This window comes from Falco peregrinus, chromosome 7 (assembly GCF_023634155.1).
Source record: "Falco peregrinus isolate bFalPer1 chromosome 7, bFalPer1.pri, whole genome shotgun sequence".
NCBI lineage: Eukaryota > Metazoa > Chordata > Aves > Falconiformes > Falconidae > Falco > Falco peregrinus.
Genome location: NC_073727.1, coordinates 88,655,163 through 88,672,976, shown reverse-complemented (window position 1 = coordinate 88,672,976; position 17,814 = coordinate 88,655,163). Strand labels below are relative to the sequence as shown.

The following is a 17,814-nucleotide window of genomic DNA, read 5'->3' as shown; positions in this document are numbered from 1 at the left end:
ACTGAGGTTGCATGTAGTAAATTGCATGAGAAATCTGATTTGCCTGGAATATAATTAGTAAAATCATCCTGATACTTCCTGAAGGCTACTCAGAAATGGCAGTTTTTAAGTGGTGGCTAGGATTTTGTTCAGAAAGTGAAAGAGGTGGGTCTATGGGAAATCTGTGCGTGCAGCTTTCAGTAAAACACTCCACTTAGCAATGTATGGAGTTTTCTGGGTGGTAGATATCCTCTGTCACTGTGCCTGAAACTAGACCACAAATGCAAAATCTAGAAGCCCATAAGAACAAACTAGTAAAAAAAAAAAATCTGTAACAGAATTAGACCAAGTCTTCACTATTTATTGTCTGGTCTTGGCAGCACTGGCACTTCCATGCGGGATCAGTGGAAGAGTAAGATGGGTCCAGACAATAGAAGAGGAGAATGGGATTGGATGGGGTGAGAGAGGACTCTCTGGGTGGAAGAGGAGAAACTGAGATGAGGTGCTCAACCTGTGGGTGACTTTGGGCAATCTTTGTGTTTCTCTTTCAGGATCTCTGTGGCACAGAGCCTTTGCCCTCAGCCCATTTCATCCCAGGGCTCTTACTTGAGTTGCTCTTGAAGTCCTCCCTTACATTACTCTATACAAAATAGCAGTGTCGTCTTCTCCAGTAGCTAGAGTTTGTACCCTCATGGGCTGCTGAAGAAGAAGACAGGTTTAGATTCAAATCCAGGTCAATAAGCTTACAGGAAGAAATTGGGCCAGCAAGGCACTGGGACGGATTCCTAATGAGGATTTTCCTTTAATACTACTGAGCCTCAGTACTATGGAGAAGCGATTGATTGCTTTTGTGAAGAGAAAGGCCGCACCTTGCGATATAGCTTCTCTACACACTCCCGTTCATCCACTGCCGAGAGCAGGAACGGGGGGTGGGGAAAAGAGGGGGTAAAAAAAAGCAAAAAAAAAAGCTTTCAGGCTTTTCTTTGTAGTGCTCTTTTCAAGAAAAAAAATTGCCTCAATGCTTACATTACCTAAACTTGTGCAAGAGACAAATTCTCTTTGATACTTCCTACTTGCTGGCAACAGCATCCCAGATAGACTGCGCTGTCTGTTGCAGATCTCAGTCAGAAGCTGCCTCCTGTCCATAAAACTGCCTAACATTGAGGTGTCTCCCAGAGGGTACCTTTCTTGCAGTACTTGAGTATCACAACAAAGTCCCTCTGCGGGTGTCCATGTTTGTTTCTTTGTGCAGAGGTGCCTCTGTTTTGAGGGGTATTTCCCCAGCCAAGAGGAAGGAGCCTGGGTTTTGCATTATGCTCTACTTCCATTCCTCCCCAGCGGGCATTAGTCATTTATACTTACCTAGCAGCACCCATGCTTCGCTGGGGCTTAAGTAGGAGGTAACAGTGAGGAAAGAACATTTGGTACCCGCACAACAATAAATGCAATGTCTATCTATGACCAACAAGCTACGGGTCAGGGTGATCACTCTAGGTGATCTGCACTTAAGAGTGCCGAAGTCATTAGTGTTGGTCAAAACAAAAGGAAACAAAAGTGTGTGTATGGGGGAGGGGCTGTGTGTTGAATTCAGAAGACCTGAATCAGCCAGTGTTACATGTGAACTGCCCAGTAACAGCAATGATAAAAGATAACGAAGTATGTTTAAAATAATATAAAAATCTTTCTAATGACAGTACAATCTAAGAGGGAGCTGAATGGCAGAGATCAAAACACCTGGTGAGGGCACTATTTTAGAGCAGTGGGAGGAAAGAGTTGCCTTCTGGGATTTCATACTCACCATAATGAATGGGGGAAAATTCCTTTCTCATTCTTTTATACTATCATAAAGCTATTTCTTATGGATTTTATGAAACTAATATAGCTGAATTAATGAAAATCTTATGGAAACTAATGCTTTACCTGTGTTATCTGCTTCTGAATTATTTGCTGAAAAATAATGAAGATATACCCCAGAAGTATTACCTTCTTTCAGTATAACAAATTATCTTGATAATTATGGAAAAGGAAAAAAAAGAGCCCTATGAAGTAAGCCTCTAAAGCAGTTAATATTATTTTTACGCTTGTATTTTGAAATAGGATTGTGTAAAGCTGAATCTGTCTTTTTCTTTAAACATCAGATGCTGTCAAGTTATTTTAATCTAAAATCCTAGAGGAATGGATATTATATATTTTGCAATGCTTTTACAAGTGGTTGCATAATATTTAAGGTTAATTTTCAGGTCTAAATTAACAGTGCTTCACTTTAGATACCAGAGAAACAGAAACCACATATCTTAGCATACAGTTATACATCTGCATGTCTGTCATCGAGCCATCACAGCATACTTTCACAAAACAGTATACTACACATGGCAGTGCTTAGACCCTAAGTTCTATTGTGTTGTTTCCATTGGGTTTGTATTTAAGGCCTTTTGGTGATGGAAGCCCTTGTTAGCTAAGGTTAGTGAGCGTTAGCAAGCAGGTGAATGCGGTGTGAATTGGTAGAAGCCACTTGCTGAATGTATGGAGAGATCTCACAGAGGTGATGTCCAGTTGTTACTAAGCTCCCTCTCTCCCCTCGTCTAGCATAAATGCCAGAACAAGCCAAAAAACTGACTGCCCTCATGCCTATTGACAGCTGTGTCATGGCTACCTGTAGCTCAAGATACATAGCTGATGAAAATGTAACATCTGTCTGGCATCCTTTTACCTCTGTTCCCAGGAAGGCTCACATTTTTTTGTGATTTGATGAATGGCTGCCTTCTTTTCTGAGAACATATGGAAACTTTACATCTCTCTTGGGTGAGAAAAGCACAGAAAGGCTAAAACTGACTCTACAGTTTGGACTGTGGAAAGGTATTACAAGAAGGCCAACATGATACTTCCAACCTCTGTGTGGGAAGGGGGAGGCTCTCTAGGTATTCATATGTTGCCAAACACTTTGAGCTGCAGCTTCTCCTGGCAAAAGGTTGGTTAGGCTAAGTCTAATACAAAACTACCTCTGAAATTCCTTCCTGCACTCTACAACCTTTCTTTCCTGAAGCACTTTTCCCATCCAGAAATCCCCTCCTTCTTACTCTGAAACTGGTGTTCAGGACACCTCTGTAGGAATGAGGAGGCTGTTGTTCTGCGTAAAATGGAGGGTTTTTTTTCTTGGAAGTGGTTGAGTGTCCTGTCATGTCCCAGCAGAGCTAACAGCCTGGTCTGCAAGCACTGTACTTTTCCATATCCTTCTGTCATTGCTCAACTCTTGGATGAGATGCATATGATCTCTTTGATCCTTCTTTTACATGTGTTTCCTGTTGAAAGGATTAATTTAAGCATCTACATCGAGAGAAGGTTTGGGGCTGTGAATCCCTGAAAATAGTTTCCTCAGGACACATCCAGCTTTACTGCTGGAATACATGATGGCATACCAGCACCCTCTGAGAACTAGTTCTTGTTGGATTTCCTTTCTGTGACAGTTACAGTGTCAGTGGTAACCTGTGCACGTGTTAGTTTTGTCCCGTTATTGAACACAGGGATGGCCTTGGCATGCATCAGTCAGGAAAAACGAGTACTAAATCCAACTGTACAGATATCTCAGCCAAGAACTGAAGCCCTATTCTCACCTCAGCAGAGCTTGTCAACTGGTTTATCCGCTGTCTTTGATGGTCCTTCAGTTTCTCCAAACTGTTTTAGGTTTCCATCTCTTTTCAGAGAGATGGAGTATCTAATTCAGGCCTGGAATGACATCGGACAGCAGGGCAGCTAGAAATGAAACATTATGATACTGAATAGCTAGGTCATACAGATGCAAGGAAATTATCGAATTGATTTGCCATGTGTCACGTAGGGATCCTCATCTCCCATTTGTTGATGTTTCATACTTGTTAGCTTGCACCTGGTCTCTGCTCTGCTGAAACCAGTTCTTGGCAATGAGAAGTGCCACAGTGCAGGGTATACGTAAATTATCTCATGAGTCTCTTGATCTGGAGAACTTCATCCTGGTGCTGACCAAAAAATGTCAGTAGAGACAGAGCCAATAAAAATGTAACCTGAGGTTTTAAATACCTATGCATCTATGTGCTGTTTGTGACTACAATTTGCCTTTAGCTTTGAATAAATTCACATATCAATCATTTTTACTAATTCAAAGACTTACTTGCGTTCAAAACAGTAAAAAGAAACTATCAGTTTCCTAAGTCAAAAAAAGCCTTCCTTTTGGAAAGGATTTCTCCTCAGAGTTCCTTTTTCCTGCTTTCTTTTCTCACACATTCCTTGCATTACTAGGGTTGCAAAGGGCAGGTGCAAAAAAACCTAATAGAAGCAAGATTTAGCTTAGTTAATACCTTCCCTTCATGTAAAATTAGTCTCCAGGACACTACGCTAGAGACAGAAAAAAACATTCTGTCCCTCCATCAGATTGCTTTCCCTAGCTTTGGTTTTTGTTTACTAAGCCTCAGACATTATGGCTATTAATATTGTCGGGTCCTCTTCTCAGCTTATCATAAAACATCTGCTCCCATTTCGTCCAGTTTGGTGACAGAGATGTATGGCATGCTACAATGTATTTAGAATACTCTTCTCTTGAATGACTATCTTCCCTTTGATTCACACTGTTAAATAATCTAATCCATGTGCTGGAATGACAGATACTACTGTGGAATCAACTGTAAGGATATTGGTTGGTATGGCAGGGGGACATTCCTCTGCTGGTTTATTTTTCTTTAGTGTTAGCGTTACATTGGCTCGTCTCAACATCTGTAATAAATTGCTTTTCTCTCAGGAATTTTCAAATAATTTAGTTAAGAGATTGCTAACCATACGTAAAATAATTTCTATTCAGTCCTGGCCTATATCCATTAGTCCTAAAGCTATATTGTTTCAGAGATTTCATATGGCTAGCCCATCACTAAACATACAGAAAAAGCCACATCTTTTTGTTTCCTTTCCTTTTTTAAACTCCGGGGGTAGGGGGTGGGGTGTTGGCAACACAGATAACGTAAACATTGTCTTTGGGCGCCTAATATAATGTAATGATAATGTAATGACTGGGACAAGTCAGTTAAAATACTTTGTTAGATTCTTCAGAAATGCTGAGATCTTCTGGTAACATCATATAGGCTAAAGGAGAGTCTATTAGTTTACATGCTACAATCTACTTACCATGTGTATGCTCTTTTAATTAAGCAGAGTTTAAATTGAACACACCCATTCCACTCTTTTCCTACTTCCTTCTTTTAAGGAGTTACCTACATCTTTTCCCAGTCCTTAATTTTATACCCAAACACCCATCTGAAAGACTGCCCCTCATTCATTTCCTTTATTTCCAGTACTGAAATTGTGAAGTGTAACCCTGTGGGTCATTGAGATCCAACATGAAACTACATTTCTTTCATGTTAGAGGTGTTTGCTTGGGAATCTTTGGGGTTTTTGATGTTTACCTAGCTAGTCAATGAGATTTTTTGTCAAGTAGTGGTATATACATGGCAACAAGAATGATAGTGTAATTTGCCTCTATTACTTCCTGATATCAGGATTCTGCTGCACTGCCAATTTCATATCTGTTGTTATTATTTGTTTGACAGAACCAAAAACATGCCAGGTGCTTTGCAAAACAGAGAACAAGAAAAGTCCCTTTCCAGAAGAGATGACAGCCTGAATAGAAATGGCATAATGGCAGGAGACAAAGGAAGCAGAAAGGGGAAGCAAAACAAGAGTTATAACCATAAAATCATGAGATTGGTTTGGAGGCACAGTGAACGCTATGAGGCATTTTTTTAATGCGCATAAGGACTGTAGTTGGGATTAGAGAATGGAAATGTAGAAAAGAAGCATGGAAAGGAATGGAGAAGAAGGGAGGAACAGACTGGCAACAGGAGGAAGAGTAAACAGAGGTGTATGGGAGAGGCCAGAACACACACCTGACAAGCTGAGGATTATGACTAATGCCAAGAATGAAAGACCACATCTGAAGAGCATGGTGATTTAAGGAGGATGGCGAAGCAGGACATGGCGATGCTGCTAGGGAGAGAAGAGCCCGCAAAGCTGCCCTGGAAGCCTGCCCTGGAAGTTCCTCACACTAACATAACCCTGCTTCCCCATCTTCTTTCTAGCCCCCCTCTTATGCACAAAATATGTATATAGAAGAGCAAAGGAGAAGGAGAAGCAGCTAAATCAAACATTTCCAGAGATCCTGCTGGGGAAGAAATTTAAGCTGGGATGATACAGATTTACTCCTACTGACGATGCTACTGGTAGAAAGCAGCATAGAGCATCCTGTTAGCCTTTCTCATGCAGACAAATCAATGGGAGGCTTTGCCACTACTTACAAACAGCCCTTGCTGAGAAATACTCAGCAAAATTATAATACTTCAGCCAATCCAGGACATTTCAAAATGTCCTTTCATTCTAGATCAGAAAGAAGCAGAAATAAAAACGCCCACAGTGAAACGGAAACAGGGAAGAAACATATTTGAGCAGTTTCTTTTAGAACTGTCTCATTATTACAGAAAACGGTAATGGGGATTTTGCTCACTGAAAAAAAAATACATTTTATAACTTTTCATGAAAATTTCTGATAAATTTGGGAATTATTTTCATTATGTTGGATTGGCTTTTTTTTGTTTTTCTTCTAGAAAATTGGTGTTGTTTTTACAAGGAAACTGGAAAACTGCCAGTTTTAGTCTGTCAGATATTTTAAACTACCCTGATTTTCAAGGTAAGAATTCTTCAGGAGTAAGAAAGCTGCAAAGTGGCCAATCTAATCTCTTCCTCACTTCCTTCTTCTCTGCTTCAGTGATCAGACATGTCTAATGGTTAGGCTGCAAAGAGCAAAACCAGTTACTTTGTCTCCCTGAGAAAAGGCATTTTGCCAACTTCTTTAGGAATTATTAACTAGATCTGCTAACAGGAAGTCACTTTTTTGCTGCAGACCATGTCTCCATTTATATCCTCCTCACATCTCTTCCATTTTGCCTGTGAAAGTTTATCAGAAAGCACACTGGAAAGGCTCAGATCTTTCTGTCTCCAGTGAAACTGTTTTGAGACACAGTTCTAGCTTGGCACATGTACTGGGATGACAGCTGAGAGACTACTGCTGGTAATGGAGTATTCTATTACTTTGGCATACACAGACACTTTTTGCTCGGTACTTCTAACCGCAAAGTATTGATGTTTAGGGTACTATAGGTACTTACTCATTGTATTTTTTCTTACAAGTTTTAGCGGACAGCACTGGATAAATTTTTCTTCTCCTTCAGGGTAACACAGCTTTGCATGAGTCATTCATCTTGAATGTACACCAGAGTGATATCAAGTTGGTGGTCGTGACACCTTATCAATATGATGCCCATTTTTAGTCTCTTCTAGCAGTGGAATGATTTAAGTATTGTCTAGTGGAGACAACGACCTCGTTTAAGAATATCTTGGTGACTCTGGATAGGATTCAGATAATTCATCTGGGTGAGGAGGAGACAATTGAAAGTCATAGCTGAAATATTACCAAAAATCTTTAACTGCTTGTGTTTGTCCATCATTTTCTTGAAGATTTTGTCAAATGGTGGTTTACTGGATTCTCAAATGGCAGCAATGGCCAAGTACACTTTTTTAAATTGTCTTCAATTTGAACTTTGCTTAAGTTAATTAAACTCTTGTCACCTCAGGGTACCATTTTAGTAATGAAGTTTACAGGACCTATTCTGTCAATATAGCAACTTCAGCTACTAAAGAACACACCAGGTACAGAGACTTAAGACAATGCTCAGCAGTGCTTAAAGAATCAGCCCACCTCAGTAATTTCTCTCTACCATTATTGAATGAATACTGGAATTAAATCATATAGCTGTGATGTCAACTTACCAAACCTATCCTGTTTAAATTCTTTCTGCAATCAAATGTAGCTCAAAGTTTTATAACAGTCTTTGTATCATTTAAAGAAGAGCTTGCAAAGCAGTGTCGTAGTATCTCCCCATAATAGAGAATTTTTTACATCTATTTTTATGTATTTGAAAGAACCCCACTAATTCAGTTGCCTACAACTTTTTGCAATAATGGATTCACCATAAAGCAATATCAAAACTTAGTTAATATTTCTACTAATTATATTTAGACAAGCTCCAAATTTTGCATAATTTTGCCCCTGCTTCTGGCATGATAGCAGATATGGAAGACATATGTACCTGTCTCTTGGCCCTCAGAGAGGATTCCACTGTGTGGCATCTTCCCATCCTCTGCTACTAAAATAAAAACCAACAAACCCCACCAACAAACAAAAACAATTGGGAAAGGTGCCATAAACTCTGGAAATTGCAGTTTGACCTGCCTTCTGAGTTCAGACACATAACTGGATGCACGATTTTGGAAGTAGCCAAATGGAGTTAAAGGAAAAAGGTTGGGATAAAAAAAAAAAAAAAAAAAAAAAAAAAAAAAAAAAAAAGAGTATCATAATGTATTCTGAGAGTAAAGGACAGCATGGTTATTTTGCCTATAATTTTTTTTTTTAACCTTGACTATACTTTTCCTGCCAATCCTTTCCTATTGTTACCTGTCAGCTTTTCCAAGAAGATACTTGGCTGTGCCTAAAGTAAGAACAGCTGCACTGACCCAAACCACAAGTCCACATAGCCCTGTGTACCTGGCGGGTGTCCTGCCAGGTAGGGGTACAGTCCTGTTGTTATAAGGCCTCCATTTTCCCCATCAGATTAGGGACACCTTCAGCTGTTGACTTCCAGACATCTTCAGGGCTCTGTATCCAATATGTACAGCTCAAATGCTTCCTAAATCTGGGGGGTACACTATGTTTAATAGTCTGAATTTGTCCTAGATCCTGTGAATTTGCTTCCTCCTTCTGTCTCTGTCTGTCTTGCCCTTCTTTCTTCTGAAATAGAATGACCAGGGCTGCATGAACTATTCAACATAAGAGTGTATGATGTATTTATACAGTGATATAGCGATACAGTGTATTTATACAGTGATATATATATATATATGTTTTCTATTTTGTTTACAGTTTCTTTCTTAATCATCCAGATATCCTGTTTCACATTTCTACTTGATACTGAGTGCTTGACTTGATGTTTTCAGAAAGCTGTCTAATATTATTTAGTTATTTTTTTCTTCTCAAGCAATAGTAAATTTGTAGTCCCTGCCTGTGTATGTATAGTTAGACTTATTTTTCCCTCGTGCATTTCCTTCTGCTTTATCAAATTTCATCACCACTTTATTGCAAATGGCATTCAAAATTGTGAAATCATTTTACAGTTCTTTACAGGCAGCTTCTGATTTAACTTTTAAAAATCATTTTGTATCAAACTTTCTCATCTGACGGTTCTTAGATACCACATTTCCCTTTACTACTAATAAAAGTACTTTTGCTTAAGTCTTGTTTTAATTAATTCAGTCCAGGAATCTTTGCACACACTTAAGTGCCCAGTTGCTATAATTCACTTCTGTATTTTTCAGGAGGGGGGAGGGAAACCTTCAAGCTATTGGCCTTTATATTTATTAATTGGAAACCTTAAAAATAGAGTTTAGACCTTATTATTGCCTACTGGTTCACACAGAGTGGTTATACAACCTTCAGAGTGAAAAATTGTTAAGGATTAGATCCATAAAGTGCATTTAAGAATAGCCTTCAGCCTCTTAGATGGCCTCCCTCCTCAGAGAAGCTATAAATGCAGGTTAGGCACATCCATCTACACTGAAAAGGACAGCTGGATGTTTAGCAGCACCCTCCACCAACTCTGGCGTGCGGAGCAGGGAACAGTCTGAGTGAACGGAGAAACATCCAGATGGGGAAGATAAAACAAATGAATGCTGTACTGGTATTAGTATATTTTTCAACACTGCCTTACTCATGGGACTACAGGGTGTCATGAGGTGAGACTTTCAGCTTTTGTCCCACAGTAGCTGTTCCTTTTGTTTATCCCACTGTTCCCTGCAGTAAGCTCTGGCATCAAACTACAGCTCTGAGGTGCCAATCCCTCTCTTTCTGTCTATCCCAGTAATTATTGAACTTTCAGGGTTAGGCAACAACAGAGTGGACTTTTGGGAACTACCCTGTCAGCGAGCACCCAAAGCTGCATTTAGCCACCTCTGCTTCATTGCAGGTCTAAATGCCGGGGGTCTGCGTTACAACACCAGTGAAACCAGTGAGAATAATGTGAACCCTGACTTAGGAAATCTGATAAACTTGCTTGTGTAAAAAGGAATCCCTTCTGTTTGTCCCATATCTCAACTTCACTGAAATGGCATTTTAGCAATTCTCCCAAACCTATTCTCTGTCTACACAAGGATTATGCCATGACCCATGTTACCTTATGTGAATACTGAGAGTATGTAATTGTAGACAGGTGAGTAGAAGATCCTATGAGTTATTAGTATTCATAACATACCAGAAATCTTTCATAGTGATTGAAGTAAGTGGGTGATGACTGACATTTAGTGTTTCTCAATCTGAGTTGCATCTTTGATATTTGAAAGGAGGAATGAAAAGATTATGTATTTATTTATTTCCTTGGGGTTTAGACTCATCTACACTTGCCTATATTAAAAAAAATACAGAATTATGTAGTAGTGTTTTTATTTTTCTGTAGTTATAAAAGTAATTCTTTCAAAATCTATAGCCATATTGAGCTAGTCAGTGACAAAAGAGAACTGGTTGTCACAGGAGATCTGTGATGTTCATAGAGAAAGTGTTATGAATTTCTTTCTGTTCCAGTAGAGTGTAGATGCCTGTAAATCTTTCTCTGAATCAGTAGAACTTTGGGAACTAATAAACCAAAAATTAAGAGACTCCACAAACTATCAAATCAAATTGCCATGTAATGTTCTGACAATAAATAAGCGCTGAATGGCTTCTGTCTCTATCTCTATCATCTATAACTAAGTATCTCTATTGATATTGACTGGTTCCCACATTTATAAGCAATTTCTTACTTTGTCAGTTTATTAGACATATACGTTGGCCCAGTCTCTCCACTGCTTCAGCATTTTTTTGTATTGCGGACATTAACTTTAATGGGGTCTGCTTTTTAATTGACAATATTAATTGAGTAACAATGGCAGGCAGCAATAAAATAAGCTGGTGAATGGAAATCTGAGATTAGAGGAAAATTCATAACAAATCCCAGATCAGCCAGTCTTTCCCAGTGTGTACTGGGCAGGTACAGCTCTTTTTATATAAAATGTAAAAATGGCAAAGTAAGTGGATTTTTATGCTCTGATGGCAAATAACAGTGAACTTATTTCTGGGAGATCTAATATGCTCAGCGACACAAAAGAAGGACCTGGTTGAAAACTGTGGCTTTAAACCTGATCAAAAAATTCTAGGTAATAACTTTAAGTGGATGAACTTTTTTGCCATTCTGCCATAGTGTGTTCACACCATGTCCTTCAGGAATGCTCACTCCCTGTTCACAGCTCATCTCACCAGCCCTTTCTAGCTCTTTTTTTGCTATATAGACAGGTACCAAAGACTGGATGTCCACACCCTTTTCCAGTGCAGTCTCTAGGTGTTCTTTTACCTTCACATGCACTTGTTCTTGCATCAGTTTATTGGTGGTTGGCCTCATGTTTATTTAAATTTTAAGTCTTTTTAGTTGCATTTTGAATGTAAACTCTACTTACATTATTGAAAGGTTGTTTTGTTCAATCTTTTGTTCTAATCCAAACCCCCAGAATTTAAGATGTGAGAAGTGGTCAATCTTTTAGAGAAAAAAAGAAAAAATAATCTTCTCTAGCTCTGTAAAAGCAAAACTTTTCCTGTAACAAAACTTTGCACTAAGGTTTCCAAGATTTTGGGAACTCAACTTGAAGCCATTTATAGGATTCTGATTTTTTTTTTTTTTTAAGTACTGATTTACAAACTCCTGAAATACGAGAGTTCTCAGTTTATTGCAAACTGCAGAAATATATATAAAAAAAAGACATCTTTAAAACAAAAGGAACAGCCTAAGTTACTGACTTTTTCTTTGACATTTAGGGGCTTGATTTATTTTATGGCACAAGCTCTCTATTTCTTTTAAATGCATACACTTGTCTGCACTTTCACATAATAGAATTATATAATCATAGAATCATTTAGGTTGGAAAAGACCCTTAAGACCATTGAACCAACCATTAACCTAACATTGCCAAATCCACCACTAAACCACGGCCCTAAGTGCCACTTTTACACATCTTTTAAATACCTCCAGGGATGGTGACTCAACCACCTCCCTGGGCAGCCTGTTCCAATGCTTGACAACACATCAGGGAAGAAATTTTTCCTAATATCCAGTCTAAATGTCTCCTGGTGCAATTTGAGGCTTTTCCCTCTCATCCTATCGCTTGTTACTTGGGAAAAGAGACCGACCCCCACCTGCCTACAACCTCCTTAGCTGTAGAGAGCAGTAAGGTCCCCCCTGAGCCTCCATTTCTCAAGACTAAACCACCCCAGTTCCCTCAGCCACTTTTCGTAAGACTTGTGCTCCAGACCTTTCCCCAGCTCCGCTGCCCTGCTCTGGACACGCTCCAGCACCTCAGTGTCTGTCTGGCAGTGAGGGGCCCAAACCTGAACCCAGGGTTCGAGGGGCGGCCTCACCAGTGCCCAGTACAGGGGGACAGTCACTGCCCTGGTCCTGCTGGCCACACTGTGTCTGACACAAGCCAGGATGCTGTCGGCCCCCTCGGCCACCTGGGCACACTGCTGGCTCATGTTCAGCCGGCTGTTGACCAGCACCCCCAGGTCCTTTCCCCCAGGCAGTTCCCAGCCACCCTTCCCCAAGCCTGTGGCGCTGTGTGGGGTTGCTGTGACCCATGGGCAGGACCCAGCACTGAGCCTGGCTGAACCTCATACAGTTGGCCATCAACCCAACCCATCCAGACCCCCCTGCAGATCCTTCCTGCCCTCAAGCAGATCAACACTCACTCCCCTCTCCTTGGTGTTGTCTGCAAACTGACTGAGGGTGCACTCAATCCCCTCATCCAGATCACTGATAAAGACATTAAACAGAACTGGCCCCAGTACTGAGCCCTGGGGAACACCCTTGTGACCACCCACCAACTGCATGTAACTCTGCTCACCACCATTCTTTGGGCTCAGCCAGCCAGCCGGGTTTTTACCCAGTGAACAGTACACCTGTCTATGTCATGAGCAGCCAGTTTCTCCAGGAGAATGCTGTGGGAAACAGTGTCAAAGCATGACTGAAGTTTAGGTAGACAACATGCACAGCCTTTCCCTCATCCACTGAGCAGGTCACCTTGTCATAGCAGGACATCAGGCTCGTCAAGCAGACAAGTCTTTCATAACCCCATGCTGGCTGGGCCTGATCCCCTGGTTCTCCTGTACATGCCGCGTGATGGCACTCAGGATGACCTGCTCCGTAACATTCCCCAGCACCAAGGTGAGGCTGACAGGGCTGTAGTTCCCCAGATCCTCCTTCTGGCCCCTCTTGTAGGTGGACATCATGTTTGCTAACTTCCAGTCAACTGGGACCTTCCTGGTTAGCCAGGACTGCTGATAAATGATTCAAAGTGGCTTGGTGAGCACTTCTGCCAGCTCCCTCAGTACCCTTGGGTGGATCCCACCCCGCCCCATAGGCTTGTGTGCATCTAAGTGGTGTAGCAGGTCACTGACCATTTCCCCTTGGATCATGGGGGCTTCATTCTGCTCTCCATCCCCATCTTCCAGCTCAGGGGGCTGAGTACCCAGAACAACTGGGCTCAACAACAACAGAACTTACTATTAAAGACTGAGGCAAAGAAGGCATTCAGCACCTCGGCCTTTTCCTCATCCTTTGTCACTATGTTTCTCCCTGCATCCAATAAAGGATAGAAATTCTCCTTAGCCTTCCTTTTGTTGCTAATGGATTTATAGAAACATTTTAATTGCCTTTTACAGGAGTAGCACAATTAAGTTCTGTCTGGTCTTTGGCCCTTCTAATTTTCTCCCTGCATAACCTCATGACATCCTTGTAGTCCTCCTGAGTTGCCTGTTCCTTCTTCCAAAGGTCATAAACTCTCATTTTTTCCCTGAGTTTCAGCCAAAGCCCTCTGTTTAGACAGGCTGGTCTTCCCTACCGGTGCACCTTTCGGCCCATGGGGATGGCCTGCTCCCGTGTTTTTAAGATTTCCTTTTTGAAGAATGGCCAGCCTTCCTGGACTCCTTTGTCCTTGAAGACTACATCCCCATCAGTCATTAATCGTCATTAAGCTCTAGACAGTCAAAACATTCCGTAACACACAGGATTACCCCACCACCTCTCTTTCCTTTCCTATCCCTTCAGAAGAGTTTACAACCACCCATTGCAGCACTTCAGTTGTGCGAGTCATCTCACCGTGTTTCCATGTCATGTCTTTGTGCTGCACAATGGCTTCCAGCTCCCCCTGTTTGTTTCCCATGCTGCGTGCATTGGTGTAGATAAGTACCCAGGGAAGTCTCTCCACTTTATTATCACAAATGAACTTTTACCCAGTGGACAGAACTTCTTATCAAAACTGAAATATCAAGGAAAACAAATTGAGATGATCAGTTTGGAGACAGTTTTTCTAATAAATCTAAGGAGTTGGTTATATGCTTCATTAAATATTTCAGCTAAGTGAAACTTAAAAGAAGATGCACTGTTGTCAGCCATAATTAATATTACATTGCAGAAGAATATTTCAAACCCTGTGGTAGCCCACTGTTGAAATAACTTTCTCCAGAACAAGAACACCATTTCAAAGTTTTATCTCAATAACTATAGCCAGCAGAATTTTCTTTGGGAAATTTAAGATCTACAGCTTTCTTACTGTAAAGTGTTTACATTGTCAATTTTTTTCAAATTAATCTGTAAAAATAGATGGAGCACATTCTTTCCAAAAACTTGCTGTAGTGTTGCCTAATGTCTGTTGAAGACATAGCTTAAGTATAACTTACGGAAACAGTAGGTAAGGCTCAAGGCAAAAGAAAAGAGCAGACCTGTCACAGCACTCTCCAAACTATCAAGCTGCAAGAAGGTCTTTTACCATCTTATACCAGCACACTCTTCATGCCAGTCCCTCTGCTGCCTTCTCCTCATCTCACCTCATCCAGGGCATGCTCTCTCTGCTTCTTCTTCCTTGGCTCCCCAACCACTTAACCAGCCACGCCTACACCTTACCTACATCAGCTAACCCCCACCCCTGAAGCCCGCCCACAGCTGTATATTATCAATGCTAATTAACCCAGCTTCATTCCTCTACATAGACCTTTTTAGATGAATCAAATCAGGTCTAAAGCTAGTAGAACATGTTGATATTATCCCTCTCTGCCAAATAACAATGTATGAATTGTCACACTAGTCCACTCAATATAATATTTTATGGGTACAGTGACCAACAACTGTACCTCTGTTTTGATGGCTGAATGGAAAAAAGGAAATTATAGATTTAGATGCTTATGTCCTCATATTCTTATTATCACCAAAGCTGCCTATAAATCTTTAGGCAGATCTAGACCAAATTCTTGGGTAAAAGCCTAAAAGGTCTTGCTCTAAGTTTACCAGAAATTGTCTTTGCCTGCCAATGGGTGCACAAGATATTCAAACATACATTCACAAATAGATGTACAGAGACCGGTCAGTCAGAAGGTCTTATCTTTGTTTCTCTACTCAGGAACAAGAGGCATGTTCAGAATTAAACAATTTAAGGAAAACTTCACCTTCACATGATATCTGAAATGGTATTGCACAGAAACCTTCATTTGTATAAAGATGTAATTTTCTGAAATCCAACAAAAACAAGCACTCAGAGACGTAATCTACATTTTCGTGTGCTTCTCTGTGTGGCCATTTTTTGCTTTTATTTTAAGAACATTTTTCCACCCTTTCACTCCCATGCTTTTGGAGAAGATTAACAGAATCACTAACTGCAGTCCCCCAAGGGACTTCCCTCCAGGAAAACAACCCAAAAGTTATATAATGTATAGTTTAAAGTGATGAAATATTCCCTCTCTCACCCTTGCAAATAGGGGGCACTACTTTCCCCACTTCCTTTACACCAGGCTGCCCTCACATACATTTTTATACTGAAGTATTCTCAATTCTGGGAATACTTCCTGTATTCAGAGAAAGCAGTGGAGAAGTTCTGAAACTTTTTTTTTTTTTTTTTTTTTTTTAATTTTTTTATCATGACTGCCAGTGGGAATGGATTTGGTAAGAAGAATGTAACCAGGATTAAAAATATCAGGTGTTACTAGGTGACATTAAATGTAATGAAATCTCAAGGTTAACTTCATTTCTTGCCTGTCCTTATCTGTTTGACACATAGTACTGTATCTCAGTAGCTGCCACCAACAGCTACCGTCAGAATGCTTGGCTAGTTAGTAATCACTCATGTCACTTGGTGTGATCTCATCCAGTCTGAATATTGAACCTTAGTACAACAACAAAAAGGAAATTGGAAACTCTTAGTAACTATTGGTTTAGTCCGTTTATTTTCAGCAGCATTGTGTGCCCAGCTGAAACTTTTGTTATGCTACACTAACAGGCATGTTTGAATTCGATGGTTTTGGTAGTTATTAATTTAGGAATAGTCTGCACCACTAAGAAGCAGGACATTCAACTACCAGCCAAATATATCCATCAAATGTCAAAAGATAAGATTTCTTAGCAGTTCAACAGCATGAAGATAGGGAAAAAGCTTTTTAATAAAATTCCTAATCATATATCCTTTCTCATTAGTAACCATTTCAGCATAGAAAATACCTGTCATAGCTGAAAACCGGAGAGCATCTCATTGCTGGAGCCTGATCCAGCAAAGCACCTAAACACTCCTAGTATATACAAGAATATCCCATCAAAGTTACTATGCTGACCCACATGATTAAAATTACACAGAAATGAAGGTGCTTTTCTGGATTAAGGTACAAGGAACAGACCATTTTAAACCAGCCTTTCATGTAGTAAAAATATTTACATATCTTTTTTAAGAGTTTACATATAAATAAAAATTACTATCTTGCCTTTTGTACTTCTAGACTCAGGACAGCTTCATATGTGAAAATCCTGCACATTAAACGAATCCTTTATTCTCAAACTAAGCAGCTGTCTGAAATGGCAATCGTAAAGTGCTAATCTCTGCTACCAGTAAACAAAAGTAAATCACAGCAGAAAACTGGTTTATGTGCAGTAATCTCCAGAGGATTAGCATTTCAAGGGATCAGATTTCCTAAAACTCCTCTTTCCTGGTAACAGCCTCTGCTGTGAGGTGACACACCAATACGCATAAATTATCTAGAGCTGCAGATAAGCAGAGGCCATTTGGGGGTTCGGAGTGCAATATAAATAGATGCAAAACAGTAGGGGAACTGGTGCTCATCACAAACTCAAAAGGATTAGCAGTTCAGGCTCTGATTTCCTTGCTGTTGTTGGCTGTGATTTATCATCAGACAGTGACTAAGAGTCTGTCTTATCTGTGATAATTTAATGGCTTAATAGCAGTCCCTTTATCTGGGGGTCATAATTAAGCTTGTTTGATCAGTTTCCTAACAAGCACCTCTCCTGTATTTTCAGCTATGCCTATTTTTTCCTAGGGTATAGCAGCATTTTTACTGATTAGTGTTAACAATGTTATTTACTAGTAATGATAACAATCTCATAAAAAGTTAGCATTTATCTGGAGGAAAAACGCAAGCCAAAAAAAAGGTGCAAGATTGAATTTAAATAAATTTATGGGAGATTTTAACTGCAGTGTCTCAAAAACTCTAGTTTGTTGTCAAACTGAAATGCATAACTGAAAATGATAAAATAATTTTCAATTGAATCATTTTCTCTGGTACAAAATTAAGGTCAATCTGAAAGTAAAGATGACTACTGTCTTACAGTGCATTTACTGTCCTTTTCTATCATCCTA

General features: G+C 40.0%; 1 protein-coding gene across 2 annotated transcripts in view; it reads left to right on the top strand.

Moving 5' to 3' along the window:
* The window catches only part of EPHA7 (EPH receptor A7), a 169,583-nt gene extending 161,197 nt beyond the window's left edge, over window positions 1-8,386 (top strand). For both annotated transcript variants that reach the window (XM_005236895.3, XM_013298694.3), the window contains one exon: window positions 5,550-8,386. In XM_005236895.3, coding sequence (XP_005236952.1) covers window positions 5,550-5,745 — 196 coding nt within the window. In that variant the 3' untranslated portion in view covers window positions 5,746-8,386. The remainder of the gene's footprint in view (window positions 1-5,549) is intronic.
* Window positions 8,387-17,814: the final 9,428 nt, after the last annotated feature.